The 18,090-nt window shown below is 46.1% G+C and overlaps 1 protein-coding gene across 2 annotated transcripts in view; it reads left to right on the top strand.

Moving 5' to 3' along the window:
* Window positions 1–16,532, top strand: part of LOC118088786 (chemokine-like protein TAFA-5) — a 31,044-nt gene extending 14,512 nt beyond the window's left edge. For both annotated transcript variants that reach the window (XM_035122857.2, XM_035122856.2), the window contains 3 exons: window positions 482–634; window positions 2,949–3,076; window positions 13,640–16,532. In XM_035122857.2, coding sequence (XP_034978748.1) covers window positions 482–634; window positions 2,949–3,076; window positions 13,640–13,648 — 290 coding nt within the window. In that variant the 3' untranslated portion in view covers window positions 13,649–16,532. The remainder of the gene's footprint in view (window positions 1–481; window positions 635–2,948; window positions 3,077–13,639) is intronic.
* The last annotated feature ends 1,558 nt before the right edge of the window (window positions 16,533–18,090 follow it).

Genomic DNA, 18,090 nt, shown 5'->3' with positions numbered 1-18,090 from the left:
CAACCCATTTAAATGGGAAAAGGTGAATGTGAGGGTGTTTTGCTGCTGCCCAGCCCCTGCGTGGCATTCCCCGAGCTGAAAAGTGGAGAGAAGAACAAAAGGGCTTTGGGAAGCCCCGTGCTGGCTAGAGGTGGCTCTCCAGGTAAAACACTCGGATGCATGGCTGGCGGTAATCCCTGCTTTGAGATCCCAAGCCCCCTAACAGCATTTGTAAAGGAGATAAAACCTTCTGTTGAATGTCTGGGTTCAGCTTCTCATCTGAATTTCACCCCCTGGATTGTTGTGCACAAGTGCACGAAAGTGTTTCACGGAGAGTGGTTGCATTCTAAATGTAATGTGTGTGATTGGCGCAGAGTGATTTTAGGCTGCCTCTTTAACCCCATAGGCCTGGCTCCTCATGTCCTGCTCTGGCGAACAGGCTGCATGCTTCTCCTGTTCTGCTGGGATTCAGTCTGTCTCATTTCCCAATCTCTCACTGCAGGAAAGGAGCTGGAGGTGGGGACGTGTGAAATCACAGCATTGGACAGAGATATGAGCCATCCCAAGAGGATGATCGCCAGGCAAACAGCACGGTGTGCTTGTCGGAGGGGTCAAGTGGCAGGAACAACGAAAGCAAAACCTGCATGTGTGGATGGTAAGAGAGCAAGGTCTCCTTCTCCCTCAGTTGATTGTTCCAAATATCTGTGGATCAGGTCCAACAAGGAATAAGAACATCTTTAAACGTGGAGAGAAATGTTGAGGCTTCTTGGTGCTCGCCTACTGATATACATCACAGTCTCTGTGAACTCTCCAATGCTAGCAGGGACTGCTGTATTTTCCCCACTCTAAATCTATAGGTCACTGCCAGGGGTGCTGAAACTGAGGTTTTTCTAGTCAAAACTAAGATCCAATAGAGTTATAAAAAGAATAAAGTTATTACATTCAGTTTTGGTGCGAAACCTCGAGCCTGCGGGACAAATGTGGCCCCCAAGCCTCTCTGTCTGGCCTCAGGGACTCATCCTAGGCCACAACCCCCCACTAGCCATGTCTCCTACTGACTTTGCTTTGCAACACCCTTGAGTGTTTTTGCCTGGCTGGAATGTGTCCTTGATAATGCCTTTTGCCTTTCGTGCTGCCTCAGGAAAGTTGCCCAGAAGGGAAAGTGGGTCTCAGGCTGGAAAAGGCTCCTCACCCTTGGACTGGTTTGGACTGATGTGCAGTGCTGCTCCATCTGCCTGCTTCAAGAGCCCCCTCTCACTTTGAGGAGATACATAAGCGTCTCTTCTGATAAGCATGTTGTTGTAGAGCAGTTATCGGTTCTTAGCATTTCTAGATGTCCGCCTGAAGAGGAAGCCCATCTCTTTAAAAGCTCTGCAACTCAAGAAGAGCGTGCAGTTTCTCTGCTTCTCATTCTGCCGCTCTGCTTGTTCACTCTTCCCTTCTTTTCCACCCATCACTAGGTAACCTCATGGGCTGTGTGCTATAGCGGGTGGGATATCAGATTGGACTGCTTCTTCTTCTCTGCTGTGAGCATCTAACGAGACAGAGGCAATCTCTGGGAGAAGGGCAACTCAATATCTGTGTGGAGGCTTTATTGGGACTTAAAACACTGGACAACAAAAGTTCTGAAGAAGAGAGTAAGAGAGAGGGGAGCAGAGTTTATCCACACTTACCTTTTGCCCTGCTCTTTCCAGGCTGAAGTCTGCACTTTAATGCTCTGTGCTGAGCAAGCATCAACTTGGATTGAAGTTTGCTCCGATTCAGCTTTAAAGAGTGGGTTTCCATGGGGAAAGCTCTGGAGCAAAAAAAAAAAAAAGAGGGCGGGGTGCTTGGACACAGAGCTTTAAATTGCAGACTATGCCTGGAAACCTCAGGGAAATAGCCGTGCGTTTTGGATTCTGAGACTGAGGATAAGCTGCTCCTGAGCTGCATGGAAATGGTTTGACCCCACAAAATCATTACTTTCCCATTCTAGGAAGCTACTTGATCATATTTTGGGAGCTACTGTGTAAAAACAAAAACAAAAATGCACTGGATTCTCTCTTGGACCTTAAGGTCTTACAAGAAGTTTCCCCAAGGCTTTGGCGTGTGGGCCTGTGTTACCTTGTGTTGTAATGTGTTGAGATTGTGCAGGAGTGACATGCTACCTAGTGTTGCTATGTGTGTGTGGGAAGGTGTCCCCTGCCTGTGGGTGGGTGCTTGGTACATGTGGCGAATATGAGGCTATTCTGAGCTCACAGGTGGCCTGTTTTCTCACGTTAGGGGGTGTTATGACCACATCATAAAGCTTCATAGATTTGATCCACTCTCCCTTTTCCCCTTCCTTCTTCCTTTGCTTTCATTTCCACTCTGTTCCCCAAGGGCCTTTCTCGATGATGAACAAAATATGTCTTAACATTGCCACGTTATGCGTGCTTATATAGAAGTAAGCCTCACTCTATTTAAGGAAGCAGTTAGTATGTGCAGGCATGCTAAACTGCTTTGTGGAATCCCATTCCCATGAAATGGAGGGGGTGGTCTCACTGGTGGGGAGAAAACAGACTCATTTGGGAGGGCAGTTGGTTAACTGCACCTTTATCGTGGTGCAGTGTAGCACAATGGTTAGAGTGCTGGACTGCAACATGGGAGAGCAGCACTTGAATCCCCACTCAGCCATGAAGCTCACAAGGTGGCCTTGGGCCAGTCATAATCTCTCAGCCGAACAGCAATGTGGTGAGGATAAAAACAGAGAGGGAACACCACTTTGATCTCCTTGGAGAAAAAGTGGGATATAAATATAAAAATAAGTAAAGAATTGCACTATGAAATTGACATATGAAAAAGCCCAAATCTCACGTTTTAAACCTGTGCTTAATTTTTGTCCCTTTTCTCTCTCTCTCTCTCTCTCTCTCTCTCTCTCTCTCTCTCTCTCTCTCTCTCTCTCTCTCCATACTTTCCTTCCTCCTTACCTCCCTGGCTACGTTCGGCAGCCCAGATCATTGTCAACAAACAGTGGTGCGGAATGGAGCCTTGCGATGACGGGGAGCAGTGCACTTTGTTAATAAACCGTTCAGGCTGGAGTTGCACTCGGCAACTGGGGCGAATAAAAACAGTCACGGTAAGCAAACTGCCCTGGGAATCACTGAGCAAAACAACTTCCTCCTTTGGGGACTGAGCCGTGGGAAGTGAGGGATGGCAGGAAGAAGTTGCCAAAAGCAGGGGCAGGATTTTTGCTAGATGGCATCTTGTGAAGAGAGAGAAGCAGCTTGTGAACCAAGGAACTTCTTTTTGGGCCATGGCAGATCTGTATTGGCTGCAGCACTCGTGTTCTGCCTAGAGCAATTCTGTAGATACCAGCTGTGCAGAAATACCACAAGGCAAGGTCTGTTCCTGTTCCTTGTATCCAAATCCTGTAGTATAGCCCTTTTCGGTCATTCTAACATTGCATGGAGAATAGGGATGTAATCTGATTCTTGGTACCAAGGTATGGGGAAATCCTTCAAGCAAGACTACAGGCCAGTTAGAGGCTTGGCCAGCTCAGAGCAAATTTCACCAGCGTCCCTGGTAGGGAATAAATAGTGGGCGGGATATTGGACTGGCCTGCCCCCAACATCTCCTTTCCTCCCCACATTGTCTGAAGGAAGATTACATATGCGTTTGGCTGAAGATGCTCAGAAGGTCTCTGTGATCCAGAACCATGCCCAGCCAGGGATCCCAGCCACAAGGAGGGTTTCTAAGCACATCCTGGCAAATAGATGAAGAATCTATGGGTGTGGCTGGCAGGGACGGGATGTCAGAGGCGAGGCTAGGGTGCATTTATTCCCACCTGCCTTCTTTGAACTAGTTCAGAAATGGGATGTAGCCTACCATCTGGATTTTTGAGAATCTTAGCTTTCAGAACACCATATCCAGAGGGCTCTTTTGCAGGGTGGGGGGTCATCACAATGGAGCAAGGGGGGAAAATGCTGGGAAGCAAAGGATGCCTGAAGCGACGCTAAGCTTTTCCAGAATATGTGGTGCCGTTATTTCTTCCCGTTTATCCTGTGAGTGGAGGGCCTGGCCCTTCTGCCTGTGGGGAATCAGCCTTGCTAATAGAGTTGGTACATGGGCCACGCACGAGGGCTTTGCCAGCTATTAAGATAACTCACTTGCAGGGACCCACATCAAGCAATTTGTTTTGTTGAGTTCACCGCGGGCTCAGGAGGGATCGTGCTTTCCGAGGGCCTGTTAAAATGACTGCTGCCTAGACAGGTAGAGATGGATTTGGGTGGATCTTAAACAAAGCTCTCGGCGGTGCAGAGAGGAAGTAATAAGGCCTGCAAAACAAAGGAGCTCCATTTTTTTCCTCCGTGCAAGTTGACAGCAGAATAGTTAAGAGTCCCGGATTACTGCCTTGGCTTTGTGCTGGGTGTGTTGAGGTGCGGCTTCGGCAGAAATGAATGTGCATTAAAGCAGTTTTTTCTTTATTCCTAAGGGAAACTCCAGTCACTCTCCCTCTGTTCAGTTTGCCAGGCTTCAGCCTGAAGACCGCGCCCATGCTTTAGAGTGCTTTAAGGCACCTCCCACGCTGTTGCTTTCCTGGTCTCTCTCATTCATCTCCTTCTCCGCCTGCTGCTCTAACAGGTGGGGGAAGAAGATGAAAGGAGGAGTGGGCTGTGAGTGCAACTGCTGCATCCCTCCTTCCACCTGTCTGTGTTTTATGGTGGCTGTTCCTCCTATTGCCCATGTTCAGACTGCGAGTGCTGTTCTGTATGTACGGTAGCTGCAGTGGGACCAGTCTTACGCAGGAGGGAAAGAATAAGGAGGTTCAGGGGAATAGCAGAGTTTGCAGGTGTACAAAAAACATGGGAGGGGGGCCTTAAGTCCGAAGGGCATTCCCCCACCCTAAAAGCCTAATGAAGACTAAGCGTGCTAAGGTCGTGGAAGAATGACTGACCATTAGCAAGGGGGTGGAGGGAGGGACAGACAATGGAAAATCATGTGGGATGAGAGAGGGAAAAGAAGGGAGTATGAGGAGGAGGCCATGACTGAAACGTGGAAAATGATTATTCTTCACAGCAACATCCTATTGCAGGTCCCATCAGGGGTAAGTGTTAGGATTTTGTGTTGCCATTCTTTCAAGAAGCATAGGGTGGCATCCATGTGTTGCTCCCCTCCCACATTTTATCTTCACAACAACCTTGCAAAGGTAAAACCTAATGAGAGGGACTAGCCCAAGGTCACCCATGAAATTTGGCAACCTCTGTAGATCAGGAATGGCAGGTTTGTTTGCTTGTTTATTTTGTAAAATTTATATACCACTTGATTGTAGAAAAAAAACCTCAAAGCGGTTTACAGAAAAGATAAAACAATAAAAAACCTAAAAAACTTACAACCATAATTTAAAGCAGGCAGTTAAGCCCAAATTAGAATATACTCAAATTAAAAACTCACACAAACTTTCCAAACATCTGGGTAAAGTTAAAGGGACCCCTGACCCTTAGGTCCAATCATGACTGACTCTGGGGTTGCGGCGGTCATCTCGCGTTATTGGCTGAGGGAGCCAGCGTATAGCTTCCAGGTCATGTGGCCAGCATGACAAAGCCGCTTCTGGCGAACCAGAGCAGCACATGGAAATGCCATTTACTTTCTCGCTGTACCTATTTATCTACTTGCACTATGACATGCTTTCGAACTGCTAGGTTGGCAGGAACAGGGTCCGAGCAACGGGAGCTCACCCCGTCGCGGGGATTTGAACCGCTGACCTTCTGATCAGCAAGCCCTAGGCTCTGTGGTTTAACCCACAGCGCCACCCGCGTCCCTGCAAACATCTGGGTAGATTTGTCTAAATAAGAATGTCTTCAGCAGGCACCAAGAAGAATTCAGGGGTGGCTATCTTAAATGAGTTGCACAAATGTTAGCACAGACCACCTTCTGTTTCTTATTTCAGTTCGTTGCAATTCAGAGCATGTCACTTCTATATCGGAAATGACACAGGAAGTGGTTCCATTCTCCCCCTGTGGGGATTCAGTGCTGATGGGGAACAATGACATGGTCAAGCCCAGGGTTGCTGCTCTTCAGAAATCTGGGGAAGCGGAGATGTGGTGATGCTGGAGAACCACTTCTTCATACAACCACATTCACAAAGGTGGCTTAAAGCATAAAAACAGTTTTCCTGGAACACCTGAAGCCACCCTGTTAACTACAGGAGAGCATGGGGATTGTAATTTGGGTTGTTCACCCTTTTCTAGTAGTTTTGGGGAACAGGCACTTCAGAACAGCATAGCAGTGCTTTTTTGCTGATGTTGGGTAGCGGGGAAACTTGAAGTTTCATTTGAAAACCTGTCCCACCCCCTACCATTCTAGAGCTGAGGATTAGCTTTGGCCTGCCAAGATACTTGTGATGCCTCCAGTCCCACTTTCCTACGTTTGGGGCCTTTGCAGCCACAGCTGGCCTATTTCATGCTCTCCCAGCCTCTCGAGCTGCTTGGCTGTGGTCCACCACCTGTCGTGGGAAGGGACGTAGGGTCAAGAGTGCACCCAGGAAGAAGAGGGGTGTGTGTCAGTTGATTTCTTATTCATAAGGCATCGGAGCTGAACTGCTCCTTTAGCAGCACCCTCCCAGATGATCACACGGATCCAGGAGCAGCTGGCAGGCTACTTGGATGTGCGAGGCCCAGCAGCCTGTGCTGCAGTCAGCTCAGTAAGTGAATAACAATGAATGGGGAGCTGGAGGTTGCTTCAGAAGCGCACTGGGATATTTTATTAATGCCAGAGGCTTCGAGGTTTAGAGGGAGGTGAGCGATGCTCCCCACAGAAGAGCGGAGGTGGGCATTGCCAGGCCAAGCCTGTTTGCCTCCCTTGTACGTTTTGCTCTGGGGATCAGTTGGGCTGCTAAGAGGGCTCCTGCACCTGTAAATAATGGCGCTGAAGAAATTGCACCAGATGCAGATTCCCCCGCTGGCCTCCTTCACATCTGCTGAAATTCTTCCTCCCCCCAGTGCAACGCTTAGGGCAGAAGTTAGGCATCATACTTGATCCACGGAAAATGGCAGCCCCACCTCAAGTTCTCACACCCATATTACGATGCAAGCGTATTGTGCATTTCCCCGTTCCATGCTGCCACACATGGGGGGGGGGGTGGAGAAATATATAGCACGATGATATTGCCATGTGGGTGCATGTGTCTGAACATTATGGAGATAAGAAAGCAAGCTTTGGGGGAGGGGTGGGGCAAGGCTGATCAGTTGGGTCCTAAGCTGGCCCTGCTGCCATCATGTAACAGCATTGGGGTTGATATGGGCGCAATGATTTTGCTAGCTCCAGCCTCGGGCAGTGATTTACCTGCTGCACCCCAACCTTCCACCCTGGCTGACAAGCTGAGCAAGTCTGCAGACATGGCAGGAAAGCCACATCAGGATTGGGACTGCACTAAAGCCATCAGCTTCCCATCACCACATGTAACGGGAGCCATTCTATATTAAGTGTTGTATGAAGAAGTGCATTCTTTTTGTCTGAATTAGCCACCAATCAATTCAATTGGGTAACCTGGAGTTCTTCTGTTACGTTCAATAAATAAGAAACCCTCTCCACTTTTTCCTGCCTCACACATAGTTTTATGAGTCTCTGCTCTCCCCAGACACCAGCTCCCACAGCCTGAGAGTGGAGATGAGTGTTGCACCCCATAGTCAAAATCAACTGGCCTTAACCGTCCAGGGGTCCTTTACCTTTTTACCTCTTACACCTGATTGCCTTTCTTCATCCTAAAAACAAAACAAAACACCAAAACACATTGCCATTTCTTTGTAGGAAATGCGCTCCAACCTGTTAATCATTTTCATTGCCTTTTGATACACTTCCCCCAGCAAATATATATATAAAGAGACAGGGACAGAGAGAGGAAATGTGGTTTACCACAGAGCTACAGTCACCAGTACCTATAACAAACTACATGGTCTTTCTACAGCCTAAGTATATGCAATTAAAATAATCAAATATTCTCCCTCTATTTACCCTTGCCTACATGCCTGCTTTCCAATGTAACACTTTCTTTACCCCTTTCCTCTGCTGTCCCCATTTGTCCCTTTCTAGATTTTAAGCCCGTTGGAAGCAGGGGCTTTTCAAAACCTGTTCTTAGTGAAGTGGCATGTGCATAGATGGTATTATATAAATAAGAACAATTATTTCACATTTGAGTTATTTCAGAACTCTCTGGTGGATGCTGTCAATACTGTGTCGTTGATTTTGTTTTTATAAAAAAATATGAATCAGCGGAAGGACTTAATATCTTGTCGCCTCCTCTTTCCTGCCCAGAAAAAGTGTGTCTAGATGTCTGTCTAACATCTTCCCATGAAGATCAACACAAAGAATGCATTCAGTTTCATCCTCCTCCAGTAATTCCTTTCACATCTTTGTCCTCTTAACGGTCTGACTGCCTCCTGGCTAGTTTCACGCTTCTGTTGCATTTAAAGAAGTTTTAATCATTGACATATTGTTTTTAACAATATGGTGCTCTAATACTTTTGGGTTGTTTTTTTTTTTTTTTTGCTTGCTTGCCTTATTGTCATCTTAAATTTGTTTTTTTTTCCAAAGAGTTTCTTTTATTCTCATTGGGCAAGACCCATTTTTTAAAAGAAGCCTTCTTGTCTTTTAAAGCTTCCTTGACTCTGCTCATTAATTCTGCTGGCATTCTCTCGGACTTATTAGTCACTCTCATGTTCTGTGGTGTACATTCTAACTGAGCTTCTATTGTTGTGGTTTTAAATAACTCCCTGAAGGGATTTGACCCTCTTGACTCTCTAATTCAAGCTCCTCCTGTTTAATCTCCTTAAAAAAGTTTCCTCTTTTAAAATTAAATATAACTTTTGGATTTCCTGGACAGCTGTGGTCAATCTTCCCAGTCAGTCTGATATGTCCAGTGTCACCCCCTGGAGTCCATTCTCTGACTAAGGCTCCTCAGGTTTGAGGAGGGAGCCAAAGACAGTTTTGACAGCCTTAGGTCACATGGCATCTGCACCATCCATTTAAAGTACTGTCATACCTTGTTTTTTTAACAGCTTAGTTCTGAAACATTTTTGCTCCCAGACGCCAAAAACCTGGAAGTGACTGTTTTGCTTTGCGGAATATTTTTGGAGGCCGAATGTCCGACAGGGCTCCCGATTGGCTGCAGGAGCTTCCGTGATTTGGATTCTGAACATTTTGGTAGATGAACGGACTTCCAAAACGGATTCCGTTCGACTTCCAAGGTACACAACTGCAATCCACTTTAAGAGTCATGGCTTCCCCCAAAGAATCCTGGGAACTGTAGCTTGTTAAGGGTGCTGAAGGGCCCCGTTGTTGTTGTTGTTGTTGTTTAGTCGTTTAGTCGTGTCCGACTCTTCGTGAAGGGCCCCAGGAGACCTTAATAAGCTACAGTTTCCAGAAATCTCTGGGAGAAGCCACAACTCTTAAAGTGATATAAGTATGTTTTAAATGCATGGTGTGGATATGACCCTGCCAGGTTCTCAGCAGCAGGAAAGAAGGGAGATTGGAAAAGCACTCTTGTGTTCCATCCTTTTGCCTGGCTTTTTAAAACAACTTCCCTCCCATTAGAAATATGGGGGGTGGTTTTGCAGGTGAGGCTGAGAAGAATATGGATCTTTCGGAACATACCTTTTGCCGGTCCTCTCTCCCAGACCCTTCAACTGATGTTGAAGCTGGTACGTCAATAGGGCCAGTATCCTGGATGTTTCCACATTGGTAGGAAGAGAGAATCTGACACCTGATCTCCCTTTCTGACACCAGAGCTCTTTCTGTTGCATTACCCTTATATTTACAAATGTGATGACTTGCATGTGCATTTGCACCCATTCCACGTATGGAAAGTTAAAACCACCCAATATTCCAACCTTTTCCTCCTTTGGCTCCCTCTTCTGATTTCTTTCTCCATCAAGATCTCTCCCAGAGTTTGCTCAGAGTTGTATGTTTACTCCCCAGCACCAAATTATTTTATAGACCCTAAAGTTTCCACACACAGTGATTCAGTGGAAGAGTTGATTCCCCTTACGTTTTCTAGTTTAGTGTTAAAGTGCCCTCTTTAACGCATAGAGAAACATCACTCCCAATATCCCCCTCCTCATTTTTTTCTGCATCCTGGGACATCTGATTTTCCTTTGTCCCACTAGGTTTCTGAAACACCCACCCTCTTTATGTTCCCATTTAGCACCAAGCCCTCCACTTCCCCCATCTTGCCCTGGAAGCCTCCAGCTAGCATTGTTTCATAAACAGAACATTAGGCCCCTCTCCATACATCATTCTCATGTGCAATTTTCACCCACAACTCTTTGGTCTCATTAACTGGCTGTCATTTCTTCCTGTATGCCCTTTGCCAAGATCTATCCTCTCCCTTACTTCCATGACCTGAAACACTGACACCATTACCCTCAAGGGACAAGTAACATCCTGAAACAGAAGGTCCCCCAGCTCCTGGCAGCTTCCTTTCAGATCTCTTTCTAGAAGATGCTCCGCAACCTTTTGGATCTGAAAACACCAGCAGTCTCGTTCCATTGCTGTTCAAGTGGAGCCTGCCTCTTTTGTGCAGGCTCAGTCTCTCCCCAGAAGTTCCCTAGTGCCTAACAAATCTAAACCTTTCCTCCAAATGCCACTGTCTCATCCATGCATTGAGACCCCGCATGTAATTCTCCGGCTGTTAAGGGGAGATAAATCCACCTTGGGCTTTCGGGACAGGGGATGATGGAGGAGGGGTGTGTGAGGAGCGGAGAGACTCATCCATATTTATCAAACACAATCGCAGATTTGGCAAACCCTGTCCCGATCGCCCCAGCTCTTATTTTGCATTATTAAATATTCATGCAAGCTGGTTGACAATGTGGGGTTTGCACATTTTTGCCGCTGAATCATTTGTGTTCAAATCAGGGGGTTCACAGAAACCCGCAAAAAGAAAAAGGAGGAAAGCGCCTCATTGGAAAAGGTTCAGAAAAGGGCAGCCCCGATGATCAAGGGGATCTCTCCTATGAAGAAAGGTTGCAGCATTTTGGGACTTTTTAGCTTAGAGAAAAGTCAAGTAAGAGGCAACATGAATGACGCTCGTAAAATTATGCATGGTGTTGAGTAGCTGGGTAGAGGAAAGTTTCCTCCCTCATAACACTCGGACCTGCATGGTGGAAGATTTGTGGCAGATAAACTATGGAACTCTCCCCTGCAGGAGGCAATGATGACTGCCAACCTATATGGCTTTAAAAGAGGGCTGGACAAATTCATGGAGGAGGGGGCTGTCAAAGGTTACTATCCATGATGGCTGTGCTGGGCCTCCACAGTTTGAAGCAGCAATGCTTCTGAATACTACCATAAGCTGATGGGAACTACAGGAGGGGAGACTGTTGCCATGTCCATTTTACAGGCTTCCCACAGACATTTGAGTAGCCACTATGAGAACAGGATGCTTGAGTAGAGGGACCACGGGCCTGAGTCACCGGGTTATTTTTATGTTCTTACTTGAAACTGTAATCCACCTGGTTGTGGCCTTTTGCAAGAAAGTTTGTAAGCAGGGACAGGGCACCTCCTGAACCTTCCTTATTGGGAGCCATGCACAGCCTCCACTCTGTAACTTGCATTCACTTTCCTTCTATAGAAACTAACATTTTACGAGGAAGCACTTTGGAAAGCTCACAGAACAGAGAATGAGGGCAGCGTTTCTTTTTCATCCTGGAACCATCCCCATAATGGGGAATTGAGGTTTCTCATGCCAAAAAATTAATCGGGTTTCTACTGAACTCTGCAAAAAAATTGAATAAGTGACTCCTACTTTTCTTTCTTTCCTGTGGAAGAATTCATACTAATCTAGTCCTCTGGGGAGAACTCTTGCTCCCTCCTCCTTTTCCAAAGCTCCCAAACTCTTGCATACCGTTCTCCAGCCCAAAGGAAAAAGCCGAGGGTGAGATTAAGGAGGAAAATCTGGAGCGAATGTGCTTAAAGCTGTTACGATCTGCCACCTGCGAGTGCTGCACATGTCGGTGGGACTTAACAGGATAATGGCAAGCTGATTAGGCGCAGGTCGGTGAGTGGGCCACCTTCCACTGCATCTTTGTACACAGCTGAACGTCCAGAACTCACAAGGGGCTGGGAAAGATAGGAATTCCTTAGCGGGTTTCATCTGTGCTCTTGAGCCGAGGCTCACAAAGTGTCCATCAAACCTCTATCACTTTTCAGTACACCCATTCATGTGTTCCACGGTCATGTTTGAATGTCACTTGTGTCACACGTCTGGGCTCGTAAAGCTGAACATCCAAAGAGCCTACTGGCGTTGGGCTGTTTGTAGTGAACAGGAGGAAGGAGCTGGCCCCATAGAACAAGAATGGGACCTAGCTACATGTTACATCAGGGGTGAGGAACCTGTTTCAAACGGAGAGCTGTGTTCTCTTCCAGGCAGCCTTCCAAGGACCACATGTCAGCGATGTGCACAACAAATGAACAGGAGGCTAGTTTTTACACATACACTCACACAGCCCTTGGTATCTTCCATTCAGACAAGCAAAAGGCCTCAGCAGAATTCAAGGCCACAGCAGTCCAGCCAGGCAAAAACAGTCTGGGTGTGTGAAGCAGGATCAGTGAAGGAGTGGGGCCTGAAGAGAGGTCCAAGGGCCATAGTAGACTGCATTTGGCCCTTGGGCCTGAGGTGCCCTACCCCCATGCTATGCTATGCTAATGATGCAGTTGGCAAGCAAGTTTGGCCTTTAAAAAAAAGAGAGAGAAAAAAAAGAGAGAGAGATGAGGGCAGGAGAGAGGGCATTGTGCCACCTGTACCACAGCACACAGCCAATTTTGTCATTGATGTAATGTCAAGTTTGAGGTGCATTGTTAATCAAATGGTACATCAAAATTAAACCTTTGATATGGAACATCATGCCATAGGATCTATGGCATGTGGAATTTACATTTGAAGAGTTGTACTGCTGAATATTTGCATTCAAAGGCACATACACTACTCTGATATTGTTTTGTGAAACACTTGGTTTGGCTTTTGTTCAGTGGAGGGTGTCAATGTTCCCCTTGAGCTCCTAGGAGTTCCCAGTTGGCCCATGGAGCTGTCTGACTGAGGTAGAACGATCTGAAAAACTGGGAATGCAGAGAGAAAAGACAACAGGTTGATCGAGAGCATTATCTATGCTGACTGACTTGTACAAAGTAATGCTGCAACTGATATCTTCTAGGCTTGTTCACATGTTACACCGGACACAGGTACAAGCTATCTTCATAGCTGCCAAGTCCCGGTTAGAAAAATACGGGATCAGCAGTGCTGGCACCGGAAGTCGCTTCTACGCATGTCCAGACATGCATAGAAGCAACTTCCAGTGCCGGCGCTGCCTGATTTCCGGTGCCCAGACATGGGCAGAGCGGCACTGGAAGTCGCTTCTACACGTGTCCAGACATGCGTAGAAGCAACTTCCGGTGCCCAGACATGGGCAGAGCGGCACCGAAAGAAATCCGGGGGAATTACGGGATATATCGCCATTCGGGATAACAGTGGGAAACGGCTTTAAAAATGGGGGTTTCCCGGGGAAAACGGGAGACTTGGCAGCTATGGCTATCTTAAGTACACATGTACAAGGTTTTGTGTGAAAGGCTGTTGCCTGAGGCAAACTATGACTCCAAGAGATTTTACAATAAAATATACCCAATCCCTTTATGGCTTCTTCTTCTCTAGGTCTCCTGACAGCCATGGTGCACCTGCCCATGAGAGCAGCTTCTCTACTTCCTGCACACTGATGCTGCAGTTCAGCGGTCAAATCATCTTGGGGGAAAAGGGGCGACCAGCTTCTTCAACATGGGTTCATCCCCATGAATTGGGGCCCATGCCAACTGTATTTCCTCTTGTGCCTGAACATGGAACACAAAGGCTACCAACAGAGTATATTGGGGTTGTACCTGTGAGATTTCCTCCACTTTTTTCTTTCCCTTTCTTCCCCATAGCAAATATAACTGTTTCTGGCTTATTTTGTGGTTTTCTAAATATGAAATGCAGTTTCCCCTAGATTCCCCCCCCCCATGACGACAGAGGATTTGTGCCACTTGGTGCTGTACTGAAGATTTCTACAGGCCTCTTGGATTTGGGGAATGGCTGCCTCCTTCAGACATATGGCTGTGACAGACTGAGGCAGTTGCTAAGTGTCTGGGATGTTCTCCAGTTGCTGTGAAGAAAATGTTCTCTTTTCCCCTGTGCCTCTTCCTTTCACTTGTTCGTTCTCTCCCCCTCCCTCCCCCAAATCCAATGGAGATGAGGAGATTGGGGGGGGAATGGTACGCGTCATGGCTGCCACTCCTGACTGTGGCCTTCTCTGCCTACATAGGGGAGGAAGTTCACCAAAGGCATGGGGCGCACTGTGAGAAAGAAAGAAAGAAAGAAAGAAAGAAAGAAAGAAAGAAAGAAAGAAAGAAAGAAAGAAAGAAAGAAAGAAAGAAAGAAAGGCCCTTGTGAAATGGCAGGGTAAATAACGTGGACAAAAAGAAACAAAAACAAATGTGTGTATTTAATGAGCTTTCCTCTTCCTTTTGCGTTTACAGCTTCTTATTTATCTCCATTTACTCATGGCACCTGCCCAAACATTCCCCTTCACCACTAAATGGGAGCAAGCTCAAAATCTGAGCAGAATTGATTTAACATGATTAGCTACATGCCATTGATCATGCATTCTGACTGGAAAAAGATATTCATTCATGACTGGTTTTAGAAAAGCATAAAAATCCAATCCAATTTCCCCCCTCAGACTAGATCGACCCATTTGAACGGCCTTGGAAATCTCTGAAGTTGTTGGTTTTTTTGCTAGGCATATTGCAGCCCTGGGCCTTTGAAAGAGATCCCTCTTCAATGTTTGAACTTACTGCAGTGCTTGCTTCTTCAAGCTATGCTATGTAGGAATTAAAGCATCCAGGTTACAGTTTCTCCCATGATTGATTTGGGCTCTAGTATTAAACTGGAAGTGGAAGAGAAACTACCGCAAACCAAAGGTTTAGATTAAGGCAGAGACCTTGTCCTAATTCAGGCTTCCTCAACCTCGGCCCTCCAGATGTTTTTGGCCTACAACCCCCATGATCCCTAGCTAGCAGGACCAGTGTTCAGGGATGGTGGGAATTGTAGTCTCAAAACATCTGGAGGGCCGAGGTTGAGGAAGCCTGTACTAATTGCTAGCCTGGACTTTGCGATCCACACCAGTCCTGGTCTACCCCAGCCTGCCCTTTGCACTATCAACCAGCAGCTAGGGGATTGGTACAGTCTATTTGTGGTTTGCCAGTGTCAGGAATAATCCAAGTCACAGGGGAGATAAATGTGGTCCACCGTTCTCCAGATGCTTGTAATGCTAACCACAGCAAGACCCAGTAGCATCCTAGGGTGATTATAGCTATGTTCCACTATAAACTCCAGTTCTAATCATGGCTTTGCCTCTTTTGGGGGGGGGGTTGTAATTTAATACGGTACCTTGAGTCCGCATGGTAAACCATGTGCTCTCCTTTCTTTCCCTTTGATATATCACAGCAGTCGGGGTCAATTAGCCCAAGTCTCACCAGGCAAATGACATCAAGTTGTGTGTTAACCCAGCCAGCTAAATTCAGTCTTCACCTTGACTGATAACAGAATTTGAAGAGGCAACCACTAGTAAATGCAGATGCTCAAATACGTAGCTGTAGGGGACGGGTGAATGGAAGGCTTAATCAGATGGACTGAGGTAAAAGGGATGGGGTGGGGGAGTTGGCAAAACAGAAGGCCAGAAGAAGACTTCCTGCAGAAAACAGGCCTAAGCAGGAATAGGAATTCTACCTAGGAACAACCAACCAACACATAATAAGAGACAATAAGGCCTGATCAGTGGCTGATAGAGCTACAGCAAGAAAACTAGAGCAGTTAAAAATGCAGAGACGTAACAATACGGATGGAGAACCTGTGACCCTCAAGATGTCATTGGACTCCTATCAGTCCCAGCCAGAATAGACAATGGTCATGGATGATGGGAGTTGTAGTCCAGTAACATCTGGAGTGCCACGGGTTCCTCATCCCTGAAGCAACACATGTGCCTGGTTGGAGAAGAACAAGAGTCTTTTGCCTTTAGTTCAAGGCTGTCATTAGTTTTTACCCGGAGACTCACTGTTGGTTTCCCTTTTTTCTTAATGCACTATCTGCCCTGTTGATTTCAATTCTTCCCTTCACCTAGAAGTGCAGCATGTTGTACTTCTTCATTTCTACCATCACCCACTTCTGGTGACTCAATGGCACATTTAAAACTTTCCAAGCCCCATTGCTTGGCACTGATCGACAATTTGAGAATTTCTCCCTCGCCTGTAAATATCAAAGGTTTGGGGGTCTGCTCCCATCCCAGCATCCCTCCCCACCGTTTCTGGTCTCACTGTGAGTTGGGCTCTTATGTTGCAAGGGCCTTTTCCACTGTAATAAATTTCCAAGATTTGTGATGTTAAAAAAAGAAAAAGGTAAGGAAATAAAATTCTAACTTTATTAGTCAACGAGGACACTACCCATCCTTCCTGTTTTTTTGTTTTTGTTTTTTGCATGTGTGTACGTTTAGTGGTAAAAGCTATAGCATCCAGACAGTGGGAGATGTTGGGGTATCATTGTGCACATCCAGCATTTATTTATTTATTTATTTATTTATTTATTTATTTATTTATTTATTTATTTTAAAAAAACACCAGTACTCAGGCATTCATTTTTGAAAGTGAAGGGGCCAGCTAGTCCTTCCCCTTTGATAATGAAGCATTTGCTAGTGATGTCTGCCAGCCAACACATGCTTGCCTGTAGGTTTCATCTGACCAATCTGGGTCTCTCTCCCTCTGGAGGAAATCCTACATGCTCCCAGCTGATCACGTCAGCTGGGAGACATTGCTGTCATGTGTGTCATTGCAGTCCCCTTCATGTGTTACCCACACAGGTAATGAATGCTTGAAATGGGTTAAATAAAAAAAGGAGAAAACCAGGATCTGCAGTTTTCAGAGGAGGAATCTCATGTGGGAAACATGCAACAATTTGTCATTGGGCACAGAAACAAAAAATAAAATGCAAGAGTGTACCTTTCACACACCTGTGGAAGGATTGGTATATACAACACACAGGAAGTGGAATCCCATGGGAGACAACCATTGTACTTTTTTGTGGTAAATGTTCTGTTACATAGGCACTTGAGGGATCTAAGGTTACTTGGAAAATGTGGGGCGTTCACCCACTTTCCTGCCATACTTGGAAGGAGGTCACTGTAAGAAAGGAACGGGGGTTCCTAGTCATCAGATTAAGGGGATTCTTATATGGTATGCTCTCCCTCTAGTGCAGGGGAGGAAAATAAATATGTGTATTGAGTGGTCCTGGGAGCAGTTGAAGAGAATGATTACTCAACCCATTGATATTTATGTAAAGGACAGAGATCTTTGAAAACTAACTTGATTTGTGGAAGCTTCCTGCATCCTGGCTCCTAGTGAGCCTACTTTCCAAGGTGCCTCAAAATATCACTTTATGGGGAGCTACTACAGTGGGAGGGGGCTATTTCGTTCATTTCCTGCTGGTGGGAATCCCAAATGCATCTGATGGACCATTTTAGGAGACCCGTTGTTGGTTTAGGTTGGCATTTGGTCTGATCTAACAGGTCTTTTATGTGAAGAGTGATGTAATAAAGCAAGATTCGAGCCCCATGATTTCAAGTGCCCGAGGCTCAATATCTATCTTTCTCTCCCTGCCTGTTGTGCAAAATTCATTTCTCATGGTATTGTGGATGATACTCTGCTCAGAGAAATGACTTGCATGAATACCAGAAAACATTAACACCCTACAGATTGGAAAAAGCCAAGCAGTGGAATTGAAATGAACAACAACATATTTTTCTTAATCTGGGCAAATGTCCAAGTAAATGGAATATGTATGTGTCTAGCCAGCAATAGTTAAATACCTGCCTCTTCTGCTTTGCCCACCTCCATGCAATCAGAGTGCAGAGAGAGAGACCAAGTCTCCAAGGCACTAATTCATGTCTTGGCCTAATTACCATTGATTGGATTTCCACATACAACAGTCTCTCTCATTATCACAGCACCATTTGAAGATGTTCTACGTGAGGCCCTCTTAAAGAATCCATTTAAACAACAGAGAGGCTGCTTGAGGTCTGG

Source organism: Zootoca vivipara, chromosome 7, assembly GCF_963506605.1.
Source record: "Zootoca vivipara chromosome 7, rZooViv1.1, whole genome shotgun sequence".
In the NCBI taxonomy this organism is placed as follows: domain Eukaryota; kingdom Metazoa; phylum Chordata; class Lepidosauria; order Squamata; family Lacertidae; genus Zootoca; species Zootoca vivipara.
The sequence above is the reverse complement of the archived record's forward strand: the minus strand, read 5'-3'. Positions and strand labels throughout refer to the sequence as shown.